This window comes from Gossypium arboreum, chromosome 11 (genome assembly GCF_025698485.1).
Source record: "Gossypium arboreum isolate Shixiya-1 chromosome 11, ASM2569848v2, whole genome shotgun sequence".
In the NCBI taxonomy this organism is placed as follows: domain Eukaryota; kingdom Viridiplantae; phylum Streptophyta; class Magnoliopsida; order Malvales; family Malvaceae; genus Gossypium; species Gossypium arboreum.
Window position 1 is genome coordinate 11,634,031 of NC_069080.1, and position 18,347 is coordinate 11,652,377.

General features: G+C 32.4%; 2 protein-coding genes and 1 long non-coding RNA gene across 4 annotated transcripts; 1 reads left to right on the plus strand and 2 right to left on the minus strand.

Annotated features, from left to right (window-relative positions):
• The first annotated feature begins 5,673 nt into the window (after positions 1-5,673).
• LOC108470525 (ATP-dependent Clp protease proteolytic subunit 5, chloroplastic-like) lies at positions 5,674-9,275 on the plus strand. The gene is made up of 9 exons (XM_017771869.2): positions 5,674-6,096; positions 6,377-6,496; positions 6,603-6,717; positions 6,811-6,903; positions 7,019-7,064; positions 7,162-7,234; positions 8,469-8,503; positions 8,608-8,696; positions 8,900-9,275. Exons 1-9 carry the CDS (start codon positions 5,969-5,971, stop codon positions 9,107-9,109), a joined length of 909 nt encoding a protein of 302 aa, XP_017627358.1. The 5' UTR covers positions 5,674-5,968; the 3' UTR covers positions 9,110-9,275.
• Positions 9,276-9,751: 476 nt separating this feature from the next.
• LOC108471258 (WRKY transcription factor 22-like) lies at positions 9,752-11,914 on the minus strand. 2 transcript variants are annotated; one of them, XM_053021156.1, is made up of 3 exons: positions 11,257-11,914; positions 10,992-11,132; positions 9,752-10,733 (listed from the first exon to the last, which is right to left on the minus strand). In XM_053021156.1, exons 1-3 carry the CDS (start codon positions 11,334-11,336, stop codon positions 10,148-10,150), a joined length of 807 nt encoding a protein of 268 aa, XP_052877116.1. In that variant the 5' UTR covers positions 11,337-11,914; the 3' UTR covers positions 9,752-10,147. The 2 variants fall into 2 exon arrangements, with proteins under 2 accessions (XP_052877116.1, XP_017628382.1); XM_017772893.2 differs by having other exon boundaries at positions 10,992-11,129; positions 11,257-11,797.
• Positions 11,915-14,996: 3,082 nt separating this feature from the next.
• Positions 14,997-15,904, minus strand: LOC108472521 (uncharacterized). The gene is made up of 2 exons (XR_001869555.2): positions 15,577-15,904; positions 14,997-15,281 (listed from the first exon to the last, which is right to left on the minus strand). It is a non-coding gene; the product is annotated as an uncharacterized LOC108472521 (long non-coding RNA).
• Between the last annotated feature and the right edge of the window lie 2,443 nt (positions 15,905-18,347).

The window sequence follows — 18,347 nt, forward strand, 5'->3', positions numbered from 1 at the left end:
ATCAAACCCGAATAGCCCAATAGACCCTAAATTACCCATTTCCCAGTTACAAGCCCAACATACTAAAACCCTAAGCCCAAAAATGTTTAACACTTTCAGAGGAACCCTAGGGTTTCCTCCCCTTCAGCCACCCCACTTTCCTCTAACACTAGCACCATCTTTGGTCACCACCATGTCGGCTACCACGCCCCATGCTTCTGCCAACACCATCCCCGCATGCATGGCACCTCCATACCCTGCAAGACCAGAAAAGAGACAAGACAACAAATATTAAACAAAATATTGTAAAGGCTATAAAAGCCGATTTGGATTTCTGTAAAAGGGGTTCAGCTTCCTTTTTTTTTTCTCTTTTCGTTTTTGATATTCATTCAAATGTTCAAGAGAAGTCAATAACCAAGTTAGAGTAAAATACACATACAAGCAGTGACTCTGACACTGAAATCAGAGGATCAAAGTTGTCAAAAAAATCAAAAACTATTAAACATAAGGTAATCTTTTTTATTTTTTATTTAGTTTCGTTCTCTAAGCTTATTTTCCATACATAAATACTAAAATATATAAAATAAATATAAAATAAATATTTAAAAAAAAAAAGAAAATTACCTTTTTCGGTCACCGTGTACGGTGGCTGGCGCCGGCGATGGTCCGGTGACAGACCGGTGACCGGCCCCCTAGCCGGAGCTTCCTCTCCCTCTCCCTCTCCCATTCTCTCTTCTTCCTCTCTTTTTTTTTCTTTTCTCTTCATCAAATGTTTTTTTTTGTCAAATTAGGGCCTTATATAGCCCACCAAAACGACGTCGTTTTGGGGGTTGCCCATTAGCCCCAAAACGACGTCGTTTTAAACATGACCCGAACCGTCCGACCCGACCCGCCTCAGGATCCGCGTGTTTTTGTTCGAATGGGCTATTTATGTGCGCAGTCCTTCCGCTTTTTTGGGGCTTTACAATCAAGTTTTCTTATTTTCAATTTGGCCCCATAATTTTTAGTGTTTTTTCAATTGGGTCCCCTGTACTGCGCAGCGTTTTGACTAAGGGATTTATTGCGCTTTTGACCCTCCAAGTCACGCGCATGTTATAATTAAGTCCCTTTTCTTTGTTTTTATTTTAAATTGGCCTTACCACCGTGTTTTTATTTAATTTTAGTCCTTTTTGTTTATTCTTATTTTCTTATTAAATGTTCTTGTTATTATTATTATTATTATTATTATTATTATTATTATTATTAGCTTATGTTTTATTATACAATTATATACTTATAATACGTATACATGCTTAATATATTTGTATATACTTATGTAATATTAGTACTAAAGTTTTTATTTTATTATGTATATATTACCTAAATGTTTTAGTATTATATGTATATGTATATTCTTCATATATTATATATATGTGTTCTTAATACTATACTTTACATACATCATATATTTTTATTGTTGTATTATTATGGTCTAATACTATATTATGCATATATTTTCACATGTATATTGTGTACATATTATCTAACTTCTTATATATTATGTTTTTTATGATCTTTGTTATATGTTTCTTTTATTATTCCACATATTTTTTACTACCATAATATTTATATATATATATATATATATATCTTTTTATATACAATCTTACGCATATATTTTACATTATTTTATTATCATTAATATTAGCATATATTTTATTATTTATGTATATATCCTTAATACATATAAGTATATGTTTATGTAATATTATTCATAGATATTTTCAACATTATTATTATGCATATATATATTATGTAAATATTTAAACATTATATTATGCATTTTTATATTACATATATGTATTTTTTTAGTATTGTATTTTTGTCTGTGTACATATTTGAATATTGTATTACATTTGATCTTGTATATTGTCTTATGTATATATATATATATTTTAACTCTATATCAGTATGTATTTTTAACATTATACTATGTACATATTTACATATTATCCCATGTATATATTTCCAATACCATACTACGTTTTTATACATATTATGTATATACTTTAATGTTCTTGTTATATATTTTATACGATCTTATTGACACATATTTCATTATTCTTGTATATACATTTTACATATAATATTATTTTAGTATATTATTACATTCATTATTTATTTTCACTTATTTTTTAAATTACGTATTAGTTGGTATATATATACACATCTTTTATTATTACTATTATTATCATTGCTAATATATGTTCATATATACATATATATATATATTTATAATGTTTTAGTTTAATACTATTATTATGTTTAATATAGCATGCATGATTATTGTTTTTGAGATTATTGCCGCGATTATTATTTGCTTCAATATATTTCTGGTTATGTCAGTTATTCATTTTATTCCATATCAGCTTTGCTTTGCATTACAACAAAAATTGTGTTCTTGTTTTCTAATTAATTTCAATAATCAAGGCAATGTACCGATTTAATATTAAGTCATCGAATCTCATCGCTATGTTGGATGAAATTTGTCGGCTCGTGTTAAATCGGTATATCCTTCTCAAAAATCAAAAATTGAAAGTTCTCGTCTTTTCAATCGGATCACGATTAAATCTTATATTGAAATCGTATTTTTGAAAATCAAGACAACACATGTTTATAAGATACCAAGTTTGGGCGTCGCGAGGGTGCTAATACCTTCCTCGCGCGTAACCGACTCCCGAACCCTAATTCTTCTCTGACTTTTTACGTAGACCTAAACTCGGCCTTCTTTTTGTTTTAACGAGGAATCTAATGGGTGTCTGATCACACCCTAAAAAAGATCGGTGGCGACTCCCGGTTTATTTTAAAATCAAATTTCAATTTCTAAGTTTCTTAATAAATCGCCACAATTAGCGATCAAGTAAATTTTTACGTCGCTACATATATATTTTAATTATATTTGATAGTGATTGTAATAGGTCAATTTTGGCCAGGGCCCAAAACCAATAAAAATACCAAAAAGAAATCCAAAATAATAGTCCAATGTCCAAATATTACAAAACTACCCAATCTACAAACTCAATACCCAAGCCCAAATAACCCATCCAAACCCTAAACCCAAAAGGGCCCAAAACCTTAACATTTGCAACAAACCCTAACTACTCCTCTCGTGCCACAAGCAGCCAACAGCCTGGTTCTGTACCCTCCGTACCACCGCCTCGTGCCACCGTCCAGCTAGCTTTGTACCTGCAAATCAGACAAAAAAAAAACAACAAAAGAACGAAAAAAGAAACAAAAATGTTGTATTCTTTCTTTTTTCTTTCGGCTATAAAAAGCCATGAACACAATGTATTAGGGGTTCCTTTTTTTTACGGGCACACACAGAAATAAAAATACAACAGTATTCGAAAAAGAGAAATTTTAAAGGTGGTTCTTTTTTTATTTTTGCTTCTTTTTTTTATCTTTATTTCGTCATTTTTTAAAAAAAACATAAAAAAAGAAAAAATCTCACCTTTCTCGTGTTTGGACCGCCGTGGGTGGCTGAGGAAACCATCTCCAATGATAGATGGTGTGAAAATGGAGTCGGGGAGTCGAAAAGCCAAAAAAAATGGCATTTTTCGATTTTTCGGCCATCGCGGACTGTGGCGCCGTCGATGGCGACCGGCGGCCGCCACAGTGGTCTGGCACCGAGCCATGGCCGGATATTTGGAGGGGAGGGAGAGAATGAGAGAGTTTTCAGATTTGTTTTTTTGGGGGGATTGAAGGTTTAAAATGAATTTTTTGTAAAATTTTTTAGCTTTTATAAACACATAAAACGGCGCCGTTTTGGTGCCAGTGTACATAGGCCAAAACAGCGTCATTTAGCATATGGCCCATCCGACTCGACCCGATTGGTGGAGGATCTGCGTGTTTTTAAGTCTAAATGGGCTAATTCCACTTTGGCCCTTCCGCTTTTTCCTTGTTTTTTAATTTGGTCCTATTTCCTTTTTTTCCTTTTTTTTTAGTTTCGCCCCTGAAATTTTATTTTTATTTTATTTTGGTCCTCTGTAGAGCGGCATGTTTATAAGGCCTGGGATAATTTCCAAATTGGCCCCCCTTTTGTTTACGCGCCTTTAATTTTAGTACTTATCTAGTTTTATTAATTAATTTATTAAAATTTGTACCTAAAACTCGTTTAAATTTCAATTTGATCCTTCTTTTGATTAATTTGACTATTTATACATATTTATTTGTTATTCTTCACCCTTTTAATACCTAAATTTAATATTACTTATATCTTTTGTACATTTATTTGTTTAGTTAATATGTAAATGTGATATTATTTACAATTGTTTTATCAATTTATTTATCTATATTTTCATTCTTTCATTTTTCCATTTAAATTTAATATTATCAATATTTATTATATTTATTTACTTATTTATTCTTTTATTTTTAAAACATTTAAATTCGACATTATTCACATTTGTTTTGTGAATTTATTAATATATTTATTCTTCTACTCTTTTTAATACTTAGGTTAATATTTATTTGCCTTATCCATTCATCAATCTATTATTACTATTGTTATTATTTTATTTTTTAAAATATGAAATTGAATACTATTTATATTCATTAAGCACCTATCACTCTTTTTATTTATTTATTTTGAGTTGCTTTATTTATTATGTCGTGATATCATAATTTTCTTAATATTGCTATATGATTTGTCCACTTACTTATCATTTATCATTCTAATATAAATGTCGTACCTATAGCTATCACATTATTTCACCATCATTGTATTATACGCTATGTTCGAATTAAACATGTAAACCATTGTAAGTGTTACACTAATTTTTATTCAATGCATGAAAATAAATTTTCAAAATGAGGTAATGTTTCATATTTAGAAGATTCGAGAAAATTGTATACTAATTTACAGGGTTTCGATTTTTTCGTTGAATTCGAATGACCGAATACCTTTTTAAAAATTAAAAATCATGTTAGGCTGATTTACTCGAACCTTGTTTTATTTATATACAGGAGAAGGCTGTTAAAGATGAGATGCTTGCATTAAATACCATTAGATTGGTGATGGGTCTTATAGGGACAGCATACGGGTTTCCCTAGTATTTTTTATGCCAAGCCCTTGGCCTCTAGGTAGGTATAAAATTGATTCAATTTCCAGTTTTTGCTTTATTCTGATCGTCCACTAACCCATACAAGTATCACGATTCCCCTTTGTAGTCTACGGTTGCAAGCTGAATCTTTCTGCTAATGTACAACATAACAAAATCCACCTCAAACTTCTGTGCATATGGCGGCACCCAAGATGTATCTATAATGGCATAACTTTCCACATATTCATTCCAATTTTTGATATACATAAGTTTTGCTCCCCTCAAATTAGTGAAATTTTAATTTTATTACTAAAAAGTGTGATATATAAGTGATTAAGCATATAGATATATTATTTTTGAGTATTCAAGTTTGAGATTTATTATTTTTAATTTTATATGTTAATTTTAAAGTCTCACTATATACGATTCTCATGTATAAGTTTAATTTAGTTTGTTAATTTTTATCTAGACTATACTAATTCTTAAATAATAATATTAATTTGATTCTATTTTTGTGATTCCTTAAACAGTTAATGTTATAATAATTTGATACTTATAAGTATTCATACATATATCTGTATTTTTCTTTTGATTCTATTTTGTCAAACTTAAAAAATAAAAACTAAATGGGTTGAAATCAGTACCCGTCCGTAATTAAAATTCGGGTCAAACAACAAGATTTGCTGTAGTTACTCGTCTCTGCCTTGGGAAAAGATATTGAGGAAGTCGCTGTTCCAAGAAAAAACTAGTTCCTTGGTCTACTACACTTCTACGGAGAGCTACACACTACGCTACCCTTATCGTTCCCTCGCCATTGCCAAGAACCCAGAAGAACAGGCCTCCAAAATTGGCTGAAACAAGTTCTCCCATCTTGGTTGTTCTGACAGACAGGCTAGTTAAAGATAAGAATGGCGCACACCTGCATTTCGACATCGGCATCGTCTCTTCGGTTGACTAGCCTGCCCTTCTCTTCAAAATCAAGCACCAATCTTTACTCTCATAACTTATCTCTTCCTTTCCATCCCCTTCCTCCCAGGTATTTTCGTTTCTTTCTCTTTCTCTTATCCAAACTAGGAAAATGTAATGAAGTTTTAGATTTCAATTAAACGTTTGATTCGAGGTTCTAGAATCAAGGAGGTAGATTTTCTGTTCTTCCAATGTTAATTAAAACCCATGTCTTGAATTAATGTTTGTTTCTTTAGAAAGGGTGCAAGACGGATTGTAATCCTGATGTGTTTTTTTTTCCTTTTTACTTTTTACCTAATTGGCTAAAGTTTGAAAAGTACTCTTCTTTTTGTTGTTCTTTTTACTTTCAGGAAACTGAAGAAGCTATTTAGTAATCAAAAGAATGCGAGGGGTTCTCAGCCAAAGGCTGTCTACACAGGTGAGTTTTGGGCTCCAGAGAAAAGCTCTCGACATGGAATTTGGTCAATAAGGTACAAAAAGAACTGGAATGAAAATACAACCCTATGTTGTCTAATATTTTTTTTTCTAATAAAAAAATGTGATAAAACATCAGAGATGTTATTTGTAAATATGCAGGGATGATTTGCAAATCCCGTCGTCACCTTATTTCCCTGCATATGCACAAGGGCAGGGCCCCCCTCCAATGGTGCAAGAGCGATTTCAGAGTGTTATTACCCAGCTATTCCAATATGTACAGATTTGTTTTGGTTGTGAATTTGGCTTCACTAGACTTAGTTTTCTCTCTTATTATTTTCTTGTATTGGTTGTTTCTTTGATTGTTAAGAGAATAATTCGCTGTGGTGGAGCTGTTGATGATGATATGGCAAACATTATTGTAGCTCAGCTTCTTTATCTTGATGCTGTTGATCCTGAGAAGGTCTGTTTGGTTCTGTGCTTACCGTCTCTTTGGTTTTTATTAACGAAATAAGGAAGCTTGAATTCCAGTGTGAAAGTTAATACTTGAGCTTCTTCTTTTTTTATCTCGTCAACAGGACATTGTCATGTATGTGAATTCCCCTGGAGGGTCAGTTACAGCTGGTAATGTACCTATCAAATGTATTTGTGATCGTACTGGTTTGTTTCAAATAGCAACCAATAGGCATTTTCTTTACCAGCCTGTTCTGAATTTTCTTAGGTATGGCCATATTTGACACTATGAGGCATATCCGGCCTGATGTCTCAACTGTCTGTGTCGGACTTGCTGCTAGGTATGAATTCATTGATGCAACTGTTTCTATTTATGATGCAATTTTTTTTTACATCTCAGTATGGAACATTAGAAAGCAGTAGTTTTGCAACTGTAGCTGCTTTTTCAATTATTTATGGACTATTTATTGGTCTTAACTCTGTAACTTAAACCACGTTGTTTGGTTCATTCTGACATTCTATTCTTGCTGAGAATATTTCTTAATGCGTGTAAAATATATTTTTGGCCAAATTGGTTGTAATACTCCAATTTGTTTGAGATAGAAGGGGCATGGTGATAGAGATTGTTTTATTTTTAATGTCTCCCCCACTTGATACCTGAGATTTGCATTTCAAAGCCACATTTAGTTTACTCACTGCTTTTGGAAAAGGTTATATGCATTTGGTTGGTGTCCCAGGTGCCGGAATGTTATAGAGTAAGGCCTAATTCTGGCATTTATATCTTCATAGTAGCTTGTACTGCTGCATCTTGCCAGATGACTTGCACTCAGTTTCGATTGTACATCATTATGCATGATAACAGATTTTATGAGCACTAGGGGCTGGGTTGGAAACTGATTCTTTGGCAAAAGATGGGTAAAGGGAAAAGCAGTAGCAATTGATATGAGGGTGGTAAGGATGGGTGAAGGATTGGAGGATGGGGTGGTTCTTAACTGTGTGCTCTTTTTGCAGAAAAGAACCCTACCCTGCATTTTGTGGATTGACATTCCTCAAATAAGCTGATACTCGATTCTATGTGAAATGCTTAAAGCATTTTTATTAATATTGAAATAACTTTCCTATTTGTAATGGAATGCTCTAATTGTAATTATTGGTTACTTGCTGTCAATTTGAGATGGATGATATAAGGCAGTTTCAAGAATTTTATAAATTTCTTAGTTGCTCCTGTTAATCTAAATTCTGGCATAGGCATGCAGACAACATTCTGACGAAATAGTCTTATATTTTTTATGTAATCCTTCCTAAATGCTTAGAAGTAAGGATCGGGATGTAGCTTGACTTCTGTTAGTTATATGAGAAAGTAATGTGTTTAGTACAAGAGCCTAGTGATGAATGTTAGAAATCGCAAATCCTTTGATATGAAATATATTTCTAGAGTAAGATGTCTACGGATGTCCTTGGGAGTAACATTTTCTATGTGCATGTGGATGCAGTTGTCTGCTATGATTAATGAGATGTATTTTGTTGTTTGTTTGTTTTTTTGATAAAAGATGTATTTTGTTCTTAAATGAGCAGCATGGGAGCTTTTCTTCTTAGTGCTGGAACTAAAGGTATCTAACGTTGGTGATTTATACATTCATAGCTCTGTTGTTTGGTATGGTTCCCTCCAGTCTACAAAGTGTAGTTTACTCTTTGTTTTTCTTGAAACCCCTAGGAAAACGATACAGTTTACCTAATTCGAGGATAATGATACATCAGCCTCTTGGTGGAGCTCAAGGAGGTCAAACTGATATTGATATCCAGGTACGCATTTGTCTTGGCCAACCTCATGTTTTTTAAACTTGTTTTTAAGGGGAGAAAAGAGTAGAAAAGATTAAAACAATGCAGCAGTGGTATGCCTTCATGGCTAGATATCAACAGTTTTGATTTGTTGAACTTTTTAGCATGTAGCTTCAATCTTGTTCAGTTGTTGTACAATACCCTGACTGTTACACACGAGTTGTCAGGCGAATGAAATGCTGCACCATAAGGCAAATTTAAACGGATATCTTGCTTACCACACTGGTCAAAGTTTGGAGAAGATTAACCAGGATACGGACCGTGATTTTTTCATGAGCGCAAAAGAAGCAAAGGAATATGGACTTATTGATGGTGTTATCATGAATCCTTTGAAAGCACTTCAGCCACTAGCTTCTACAGCTGATGGTAATGAATAGCCATTGCGTGTTTGGTAGCAATGACATGGCCTTACTCTTTAGAGATAACTGGAAATAATTGCCCACGTATCTGAGTGCCTCTTTCAGTGTTGAATAATGATGATATTATGGTAAAGAAATATGAATTTTGATGTTAATTATTATATAAACAATATTAAACAGGGAATATGAAGGGTTTTTTTTCTTTTTCTTTTTCTTTTTCTTTTTTTTGCTGCAAAAAGTACTGAAATTTCTCTACAGCTATAAATAGGGTTTTAATTAGAAATCATTTTCTTCAAAGAATTTTTAATTAGAAAGAAATTTTAATTAATCAAATTCGAAAGAGATATTAACATAATTTAAATATTTTTACAATCAAATACTAAGTAAAGAAATTGCAAAATTTATTTAGGTAGTGATAGTTAAAATCTAGGCTGATTTTTTCCTGGTATTATTTTGCTTCTTACTTATTAATTGATTATTTTCCTGTTTTGTTACTTGTGGTGTTCGTTAGTTAATTAATTTTAATTTTAATTGATCACTTAAATTATTTGATTAAATAATAAAAAACAATAATTATTAGTATTTATAATTTTATAAAAATAATATTTTTATTCACTGTAATTATACTATTAATTAATAAATACATTTAATGTGAGTAAATTTTTAGTAGATAAAAGAGGATCTTAAGAAGCATCCTCGCGTGAACCTCGTGCCTTCATTAATTCACACCTACTACAACCCAACAAAAGTAGCCACCCCCTCTCTCTCTCTTGGGGCGTGCGTGTGTGGTTGTCTCTATCCATTAGACTTCATGGTTTTCCCTGTTTGCTAAAAAAGATTTGGTTATTTTTATAGCAACCACGGACCTTTTGGTTGCCAAAGTGATCCAACTTTCACTTTTTGTGTGAACCCTCAAACAAGAAAAAAAGAAAAAAAGAGAGGATAAAAATAGAAGATGCTAAACTAGAACCATTAGTAGTGGAAGGCATAATCACTTCATTATGAGCATTTTAACTACTTTTATTTTTTTTTCCTGAGACCCATAAACACTACTGATCAAGAAGGGACAACAGGAATTCCTTCATCCCAAAACTTGCTTCGCATCATCAAACTTGTGAAAGCTGAAGATATGGGTAGTTCTTCAAGCTCATCAAAGAAATCATTTTCTTCTGATTTTGGTATTGAAGATGTTGTTATATGAAGGCAAGACAGTGGCTCTTCATCCAACAGAAACCCCAGTGTGTCATGGGTTTTCTCTAGATTCCCGTTGAAGGGATCTTCTTGGCTAATGATGTTATTCTGGGGAAAACTTAATGGGGATTGTAAATAGTGAAAATGCTGCTCTTCACTTGCATCTTCATCTGTACTGCTCGTTTTGTTTTGCTCCTTTTTTACTTCTTCTGGCTCTTTTTCTGAAACCTCCGGGAGCTGCTTCAGCGTAGTAGTTGGGGGCTTATCATCATCACTATGGGTGGTTTGGGGTTCTTTAGGGGACTGTTTTAGGTCGGCGCAGTGGAGATCAGGACCTGGATGGTTATGACTAGAGGTGTAAGTGATGATAAGCATCGAGGCATCTGTTTTGCATCTTTCCACTTGCTTTTTGGCTGAACAACCTTTTGATGTGCTACATCTGTAATAGCCTCTGCATAATGAAACATGAAACCTTGTGAGATTTCTCAATGGGGAACGGAGGAATGGGACAAAGTGAAGGGGCGGAAAAACCCTTATTGGCTAAATTTTAAGGTGTGGGAGGAAAAATGTAGTTCTAACTCAAACTTCAACAAAAACATGCACAGAACTGAAGAAACATGATGTAAGTTTTGGATGTATTGACAAAAGTTTATGAGTTCATCTTAAGGACGATATAAAGCAAGAAATCGCGACGCAGAAGAAAGCACACCTGGGATAAGGAGATCCTTTGATAGGTTTTTGCCCATATTTTCTCCAGGACCATAAATCAGAAGGAGGCCCCTCGCTCTTTAGCTTTCCACCATTTTCTCCTACCTTCACTGTAACAACAATCTTCTCAACCACCTTCCTGCTAAATACAACATATCTAAGACTTAGAAATGTTATCCCTGAAATAAACCATTGCTAAAGATGTCAAAACAGCCATGTACTAGCCAAAGACGAGAAAATTTGAGTATATATTAAATACCACTAACCTTCTTTTGGATGACTGAGTATCAGTTGGGTTGAGTTCGGAATCTTCTGAAGCCAATTTTGGAGAGACAGAATCGTCCATCACCACTTCCTGTATCCCCTTGCAATGTTATTACTTACTGCCAAAATGATTAAAAGAGACAAGCAGAGCTGTTTGGAGAGTTAATGAACCTACAGTACTTACTAGTCATAGGAACAGATAAAAATCAAAAGGATTAAAGATCTCCAACCAATTGATTGCGAGAAAGATAAAAAGGGAGTTAGGCAACACGACATAAAACCCCGCAACTTGCTTCTTCCCTTTCTTGTCACTCATTTAATATTAAAGTTATTTTGCAACAATGCTATGCATAAATCACCAATCACTCGCGCTCCCTCCACATCCACCTTTGCAATAAAATAAAATAAAACCGTCCAGACAGCTACAGCATATAAATGTGTTAGATATTTCGTGGGGCGGGGCCCATCCTCCACTCCATTGGCTTGAGCCAAGTTTTGCTCCCACACACAATCAATTTTCCACTTGCAAGCTGACAATCCTCAAATCTTATCTTAAACCAAAAATCCTGAACGCGGACACGTTTTATGACTCTCCCCAAACAGAAGCAATCCAGTTTGCTGTTGGATTTGGTGGAAAGAACATGTGTTAGAATTTCGTAAATCTCAGCTGAATCTAACTCTACACATAGAGCTTATGAACATAGCTGCCTGGGAAATGCAGCAGGCGCGTATTTCTAAAGGCGGCGCAGCCAAACTGGGGTATATCCTCTAACTGATTGATCAATCATTAACGCTGACAAATGAGGTTTAATATTAAAAGTTTGGGATGAAACTTGATAACTCCTTTTGATTTACAAAAACATTCAATGCAGATACATACGATTATCTGATATTGTATAGTTTATTTATTGAAGGACTTGGATTTTTTTTTTCTTGAAGCAGAACTGTAATACATAACCAACGTTGGTTACTTGTGGTAAGAACTCCATATCATCAATTTGGGTTTAAAATTAACTGATGCAGCTTTGAGTAAACTCCAGAAGGCATTAACCAGAGTTGAGTAGGGATACAATGCGTTTTTCGTCTCAAAGTCAAAATGTAAGCAATTTTCAATCAAATACGATCATTTGAGCCATGTACATGAATGATTTGAAGAATATTGTTTGGTGGACGTCATGGAACCGACTAATATATCAAATTAACAACTTTCTATATATATACTCATATATTTCTAAGAAAAAAACTGTCTGAATAGATAGATAAACCCCAGTGGAGCTTTTAAACTTTTTTTGAATATATAATTAATCTGATATTTCTTGGCGTTGAAGAAGGGATAAATTTTGTTACTCAGCTTGTGCTAGAACCCACACCATACAAATCCATCTCTAATTAAATTTATACTAACATTAAGGTCCCGAGTCGCCGTTGCTTTATTTCAGAGTTTGAATTTTGGGTGCTATAAACCGCCTGACCATTTCAATATTTTTAATTAATGATAACAAAGTCTGACAGGTGGTCAAGATGTGGCAATCCTTTAGGTAAAACAAGGTGCTCAATTTCTATGACAAGTTCATTCACCGCCGACTTTACATTGATTCCACTTGTTAGGATTTTATGTAAATATTTTGGTAATTCAGGATAAATCATCATTAACTTAAGCTTTTATCATTTACGTCAACTAATAAACGATGGCCCTTATTTACACTTTGATTTAGCTCAAAGTTGAGGTAGGTTTTTTAATCTAATTTAATGACCTCAATTGCTTTTCTTTTAAGAAAGGTTTGTTTGCAAATAATTTGTTTTATAAATATAAAGAATTATAATTTAAAATGATATTAATCATTACATAGATTAGCATCTTTTGGTATATTGAAAAGATTATATAACAATTCAGAAAAATATCCCATAACGTGAGAAATTTACTTATTATATTATATAGAGAGAGTAGCAAAATGACTTGGAAAATATTTGATATAACATAATTGAAGTAAAAGAGAATGTGATAGATTCTAAAATGATGATTTGGAAGTCAACAATCTGCCATCAAATATCCACCGACGATGTTTTCTAAAAATATATATGATTAAGTTTCTCCAGAATCAAGGAGGTAAAGCAAACAAGTTGAATGATTTTTTGGCTTCTCAATCATTCCATCGAAGTCAGTATGTGCAGTTTAATAAGTGCTCCATATATTGGAAGAGATTAAACCAACATCAACATAATGCTTAATTTCTTCAAAACTCAAAGGACACTTATAAAAAAAAAAACCTACAAGCAACCTTTAATACAAATTGATACAGTTAAAATATCATGTGGAAGATGGTAGAGGCAATATAAGTGGATGGAATGTGATAGGTGTATTGATGGAATCCAAGAAAATGGTTGTTAGTTTTGTTGATTGCAAAACTATGCACACACTGAACAAATGTATGATTGTTTTTATAAAGCTAGCTGCTTGAAAGATAAATTTGAAGAGGAGAATTTGGAAGGTGGAGAACCTCAAACAAACAATTTATTTTTTAAGTTTCAAGTGGATAATATGAAAGAAATGTTTCTTAAGCATGGAAGGGTTTGGATATTAAGCTGGTTTGAAAAGGCAGAACCATGGACACGTTTGGACTAAATGAAATCCAAATCTATTTGGGTAATATTGATGAGAATCACTCTTCACACCTAGAATACGACAATTTTAAAAAACATTATTATACATAAAGAGAAGTAGCATAGGTGGAAGAATCACTTATAAAAGATTATGATTATGATAAGATGATAATGAAATTTTAAATATTCAATTAAGTCATTTCCAAGAGGCTTTAGCACTTAATTGTGTGGTGGCATTCAATTCCCTGTTAGAGTTTCAAAATGCAGAGATGCATTGGCTTCCATTGATTGTTTTTGTCTAGAATATAATTCTAACCAATTCATCTCCAATGCCATCCACCTTTAAATTTCATATTTGAATAAAATAAGTTGGGAATGGTAGAGGAACATGTTCAAGTCAAAGATGGAGAAGATGGAGAGAAAATGGGTGTATTTAGTGAGCTAACTTTACGAATTTATTCGTGGAACATAATAATGAAGAAAGGGAGATATGAAGAATATTCAAGCCATTTCTTCTTGATTTTGAATGAGATGGGTTGAAAAAGAATGTTTCTTAAATAAGGATAGGATTGGATATCGAATTTGTTTGAAGAGATGGAACCATTGACGTGCTTGGATTATATGAAATTCAAGTTTACTTGGGCAATTGTGATGGGAGCCCCTTTTCTCACCTAAAATATGACAACTTTTCAACAGATTATTGGTCCATAAAGATAGGCAGTATCGATGAAAAATCACTCATAAAAGATTATAATTATGTATATTTTAACTAATTAATTAAGTTATTTCAAGTAGGGCCTGACACCCAACTACCATGGTGATTAGTTACCAATTAAAGTTTTAGAATGCATAGATGTGTTGCCATATATTCACTTTAAAAAAGAAAAGATTTTAACAAATCCATATCCACAATGCTATCGGTGCTAAATGAAATGGCTTTATTAATAAGAGAAAGAAAATGAGAAAGGAAAAGGAACAAGTTCATGTTTGAGACAAAGATAACAAAAGAGAAAGCGGACACATTTAATGACATGGCTTGTGGATTTTATATGTGAAAAACATAATAATGAAGAAATGGAACATAATTGTAATAGGCCCAATTTTCCCGGGCTTATAAAAAACCGAAAAATATCAAAAAATATTAAACAAAAATAATAAACTAAATTATTTATAGGTCCAAAGTCCATTTACAGTTCAGCCCAAATATTAAAACCCAGACCTAATCCGTTTACAAAATTTCGGGCCTAAATTAAATCCAAACCCATTTACAAAATTTCAGGCCCAAACTCGAGACCCAAAAATAACCCGAAAAAGGCCCAATAACAGAGGATACCAGAAACCCTAATGGTTTCTGGAAAACGCTAGAACAATAGCAGATTAGGACTCCCACGAGTGGTTCCCACGCATGGCCACCAGGTCTTCCCCTCTGTACGGTCGTTCCTACGTTAGAATACACGAGAAGAGAAAGCTAACAAAATATACTGCTACATGCCAGAAGAAAAATATTTTTTTATTCTTTATTCTCTGTAGATCCGGCTATAAAAGGGCCATTACCTGTACTTTGTAAGCTTACGCATATGAAATACAAGAAAAAGCAATTCAAGTAAAATTATAAGGTGATCTTAGATTTTTTTTTTTTTTTTTTTGCGATTTGCTTCTTTTTTTGGGCCTGCATATTTTTTTTATTTTTTCGCATAGAAAAGTATAGAGGAAGAGTCTACCTTCGTAAGTACACCGTCGGGGTCCCTATCTCCACCGTCGGGGTCCCTATCTCCTTCGTCGCAATCGGAGCTTGAGATGGGATTTCAGAATTAAAATCAGCAGTCCACAAGTTGTGGTTTTAAACGGGGTAAAAGAGGGGCATATACTCGTCGCCAATCATCAAATACAGTGGTGTCATGGCGATTAATGAGTTTTTTTCCGGTTAAACCTAATGAGAATCAAAAGGATCTAAGGTTTTGGTTCTTTTGTCGGTTAAATGAGGGGAAAACATGGGGCATTAGGGTTTTGATTCAGTGGTTGTAGTGAATGGCAGATGGCCATTCTATTTCTTTTAATTTTAGAATAAAATAAAACAGCGCCGTTTAAGGGAGGTGGATTCGCGTGTCAACCCGCTCCAGGACCCAGATCCACACCTTTACGCTTCAAATGGGAACATTTCGCGGCTAGTCCTTCCCCTTTGCCCCGCGTTTCAATTGGCTCCTATTTGCGTCTCATCTGTTTTTTAATTTTTCCCCAAAATCAGCGTGCTTTTGTATTTTAGCCTGCGCCTGAACACTGCGTTTTGGGATCTGATTATTTACAGCTTTAATCCCTGAGAATTTGCATGCATGGCGCGCTGGTCCTTTTTTGATTTCAGTGGCCTATTTTATTTATAAATTATCCCGCTTATTTTAATTCAATTTTAATTTAGTTTTCTATTTGTATAACTTACTCTTTTAAAATACATTTAATATTTTTATATGTGTTGATCCTTTTAATAATTTTGTTTGTTTTTATTTGTGCAATTATTTTGAAGTTTTTATCGTATTATTTTAACATTTTGCACAATATTTCTTTAATTATTCTATATATATTTGTACATATATTATTTTCATTGAGTTTTCAATTTGTAATGTCTATTATTTTAAAGTTCTTAATATTTTTATATATATGCTGAGCTATCTTAATAACTTTATTGTGTTTTTATAAAATCATCATTTTGAATTTTTTTACATTAAATTATTTTAACATTTTATATAATATTTTGTTTGAATGTTTTTGTTTATATTGGTACATCCTAGATACATATTTAATTCCATGCTATTGTACATATAATGGCTTCTAAAATTTATATATATATATATATATATATATATATATATATATATATATATATGTGTTTTATGTATATAATTTATTTTCTAAGATTATATTTTAGTATATATATATATTGCTATCCTTTCAAACTTTATGTATTATTTAAAATTTCCTCTATTGTGTGTATATTGCCAATTTTTAATAAATATTTTTATTTTGCAAATTATTTGATTCAAATGTATTCGCTCTATAACATCTATTTTAATAATTATATATATATCCCTAGTTTTTTATACAAATTATTTCAAATTAGTCAATTCATCAATTCATATATTATATATATTCATTAGTTCATCATTACTTTAAAATTGTCTTATACGTGACGTCTAATTTCTATTTTGTTTTATAAATTTTGTGTTGATTGTTTTATATTGTTTATACATTTTTTCATATTGTTATCAATTATTCTCCATCCATGCTTGAAAATTTGGTTACATTTTTCTTAGGTTAGTTATATTTAATTGTTTGTTCTGTTAATTGGTTAAGTAAAGTTATATTATCTTCATTCATCAAGTATTGCACTTTATGCATGCGTATTACCCCATATTTATTATTTTTTTCTTTTGGTTTACAAATGTTGCATTATAATTTCCAACTCTTTAAAATCAATTATTTCATTTTATTAAAAGTAAAATTAAGGCGTTTTGAGCTAGTTTACAATGGTTCATTTAAAAATTTTCAAATAAGACAATGTTCAATATTTAGAAATTCGAAGAACCGTGCCCTACCGTGTTGGGTTTCGATTCTTCGTTGGACTAAATAATTGGCCATCCTTTTGTAATGTTCAATGTATAAGCTTTTGGAAGTAAAAAATCAAACGTGTTTTCAAAGGTATAAAGGATCGTGCCCTATCGTGCTGGGTGTAATGTTGTATACCTTTGAAACGAGAGAGTTTTGACGACCAACTTGAACCACTCAAATGTTTTAAAAGGAACCATATTTCAATTTTTTTTCCTAAAAATCTTAGACATAAGGATAACACCTAATCAATCTGGTACCAATTTTTGGGCGTAGTGAGAGTGCTAACCCTTCCTCATACGTAATCGGCTCCCAAACCCATTTTTTTAAATTTACGTAGACCAAAATTAATTTAAATGGAACAAAATGTTTTATTAAGTGATCCAATCACGCCTAAATAAAAGGATTGGTGGTGACTCCATACTTTGTTTTAAAAGTCGATTTCCGTTGTTTTAAAAAAAAATGGTTTCGACAATAATATCAAGCATGATTAGAGATGCACTCATGAAGGAACAAATGTTGTAGATCCATCTAGATAGCCTATGCGTATCCGTAATGTGAGATTGGGGAGTAGAATAACTATCAAATGAGATATTAGAGCTTAAAATCCTATTGCAAGAGTGCTGGTGATGGCTAATGTGTATGCATTGTGTGATATTGATAAGTAGAAAAATTCTGTGAATTTATTAATAAAATAGAGAATATCGTTTCTTATTGCACTAATCATCTCATTGAGCAAAGAAATTGTGAAATCTATTTAAAAAATAGATTTGTTGAGGTAGGAAGTTCGTGATATATGTTTCTTTATTTTGTTTTAGGAGGTGGAGATTATGGTAGAGCAGTGAGAGTATTCTGTTTAAGTAGGCTATTTTTTTTTTCGAATCGATTTAATTGA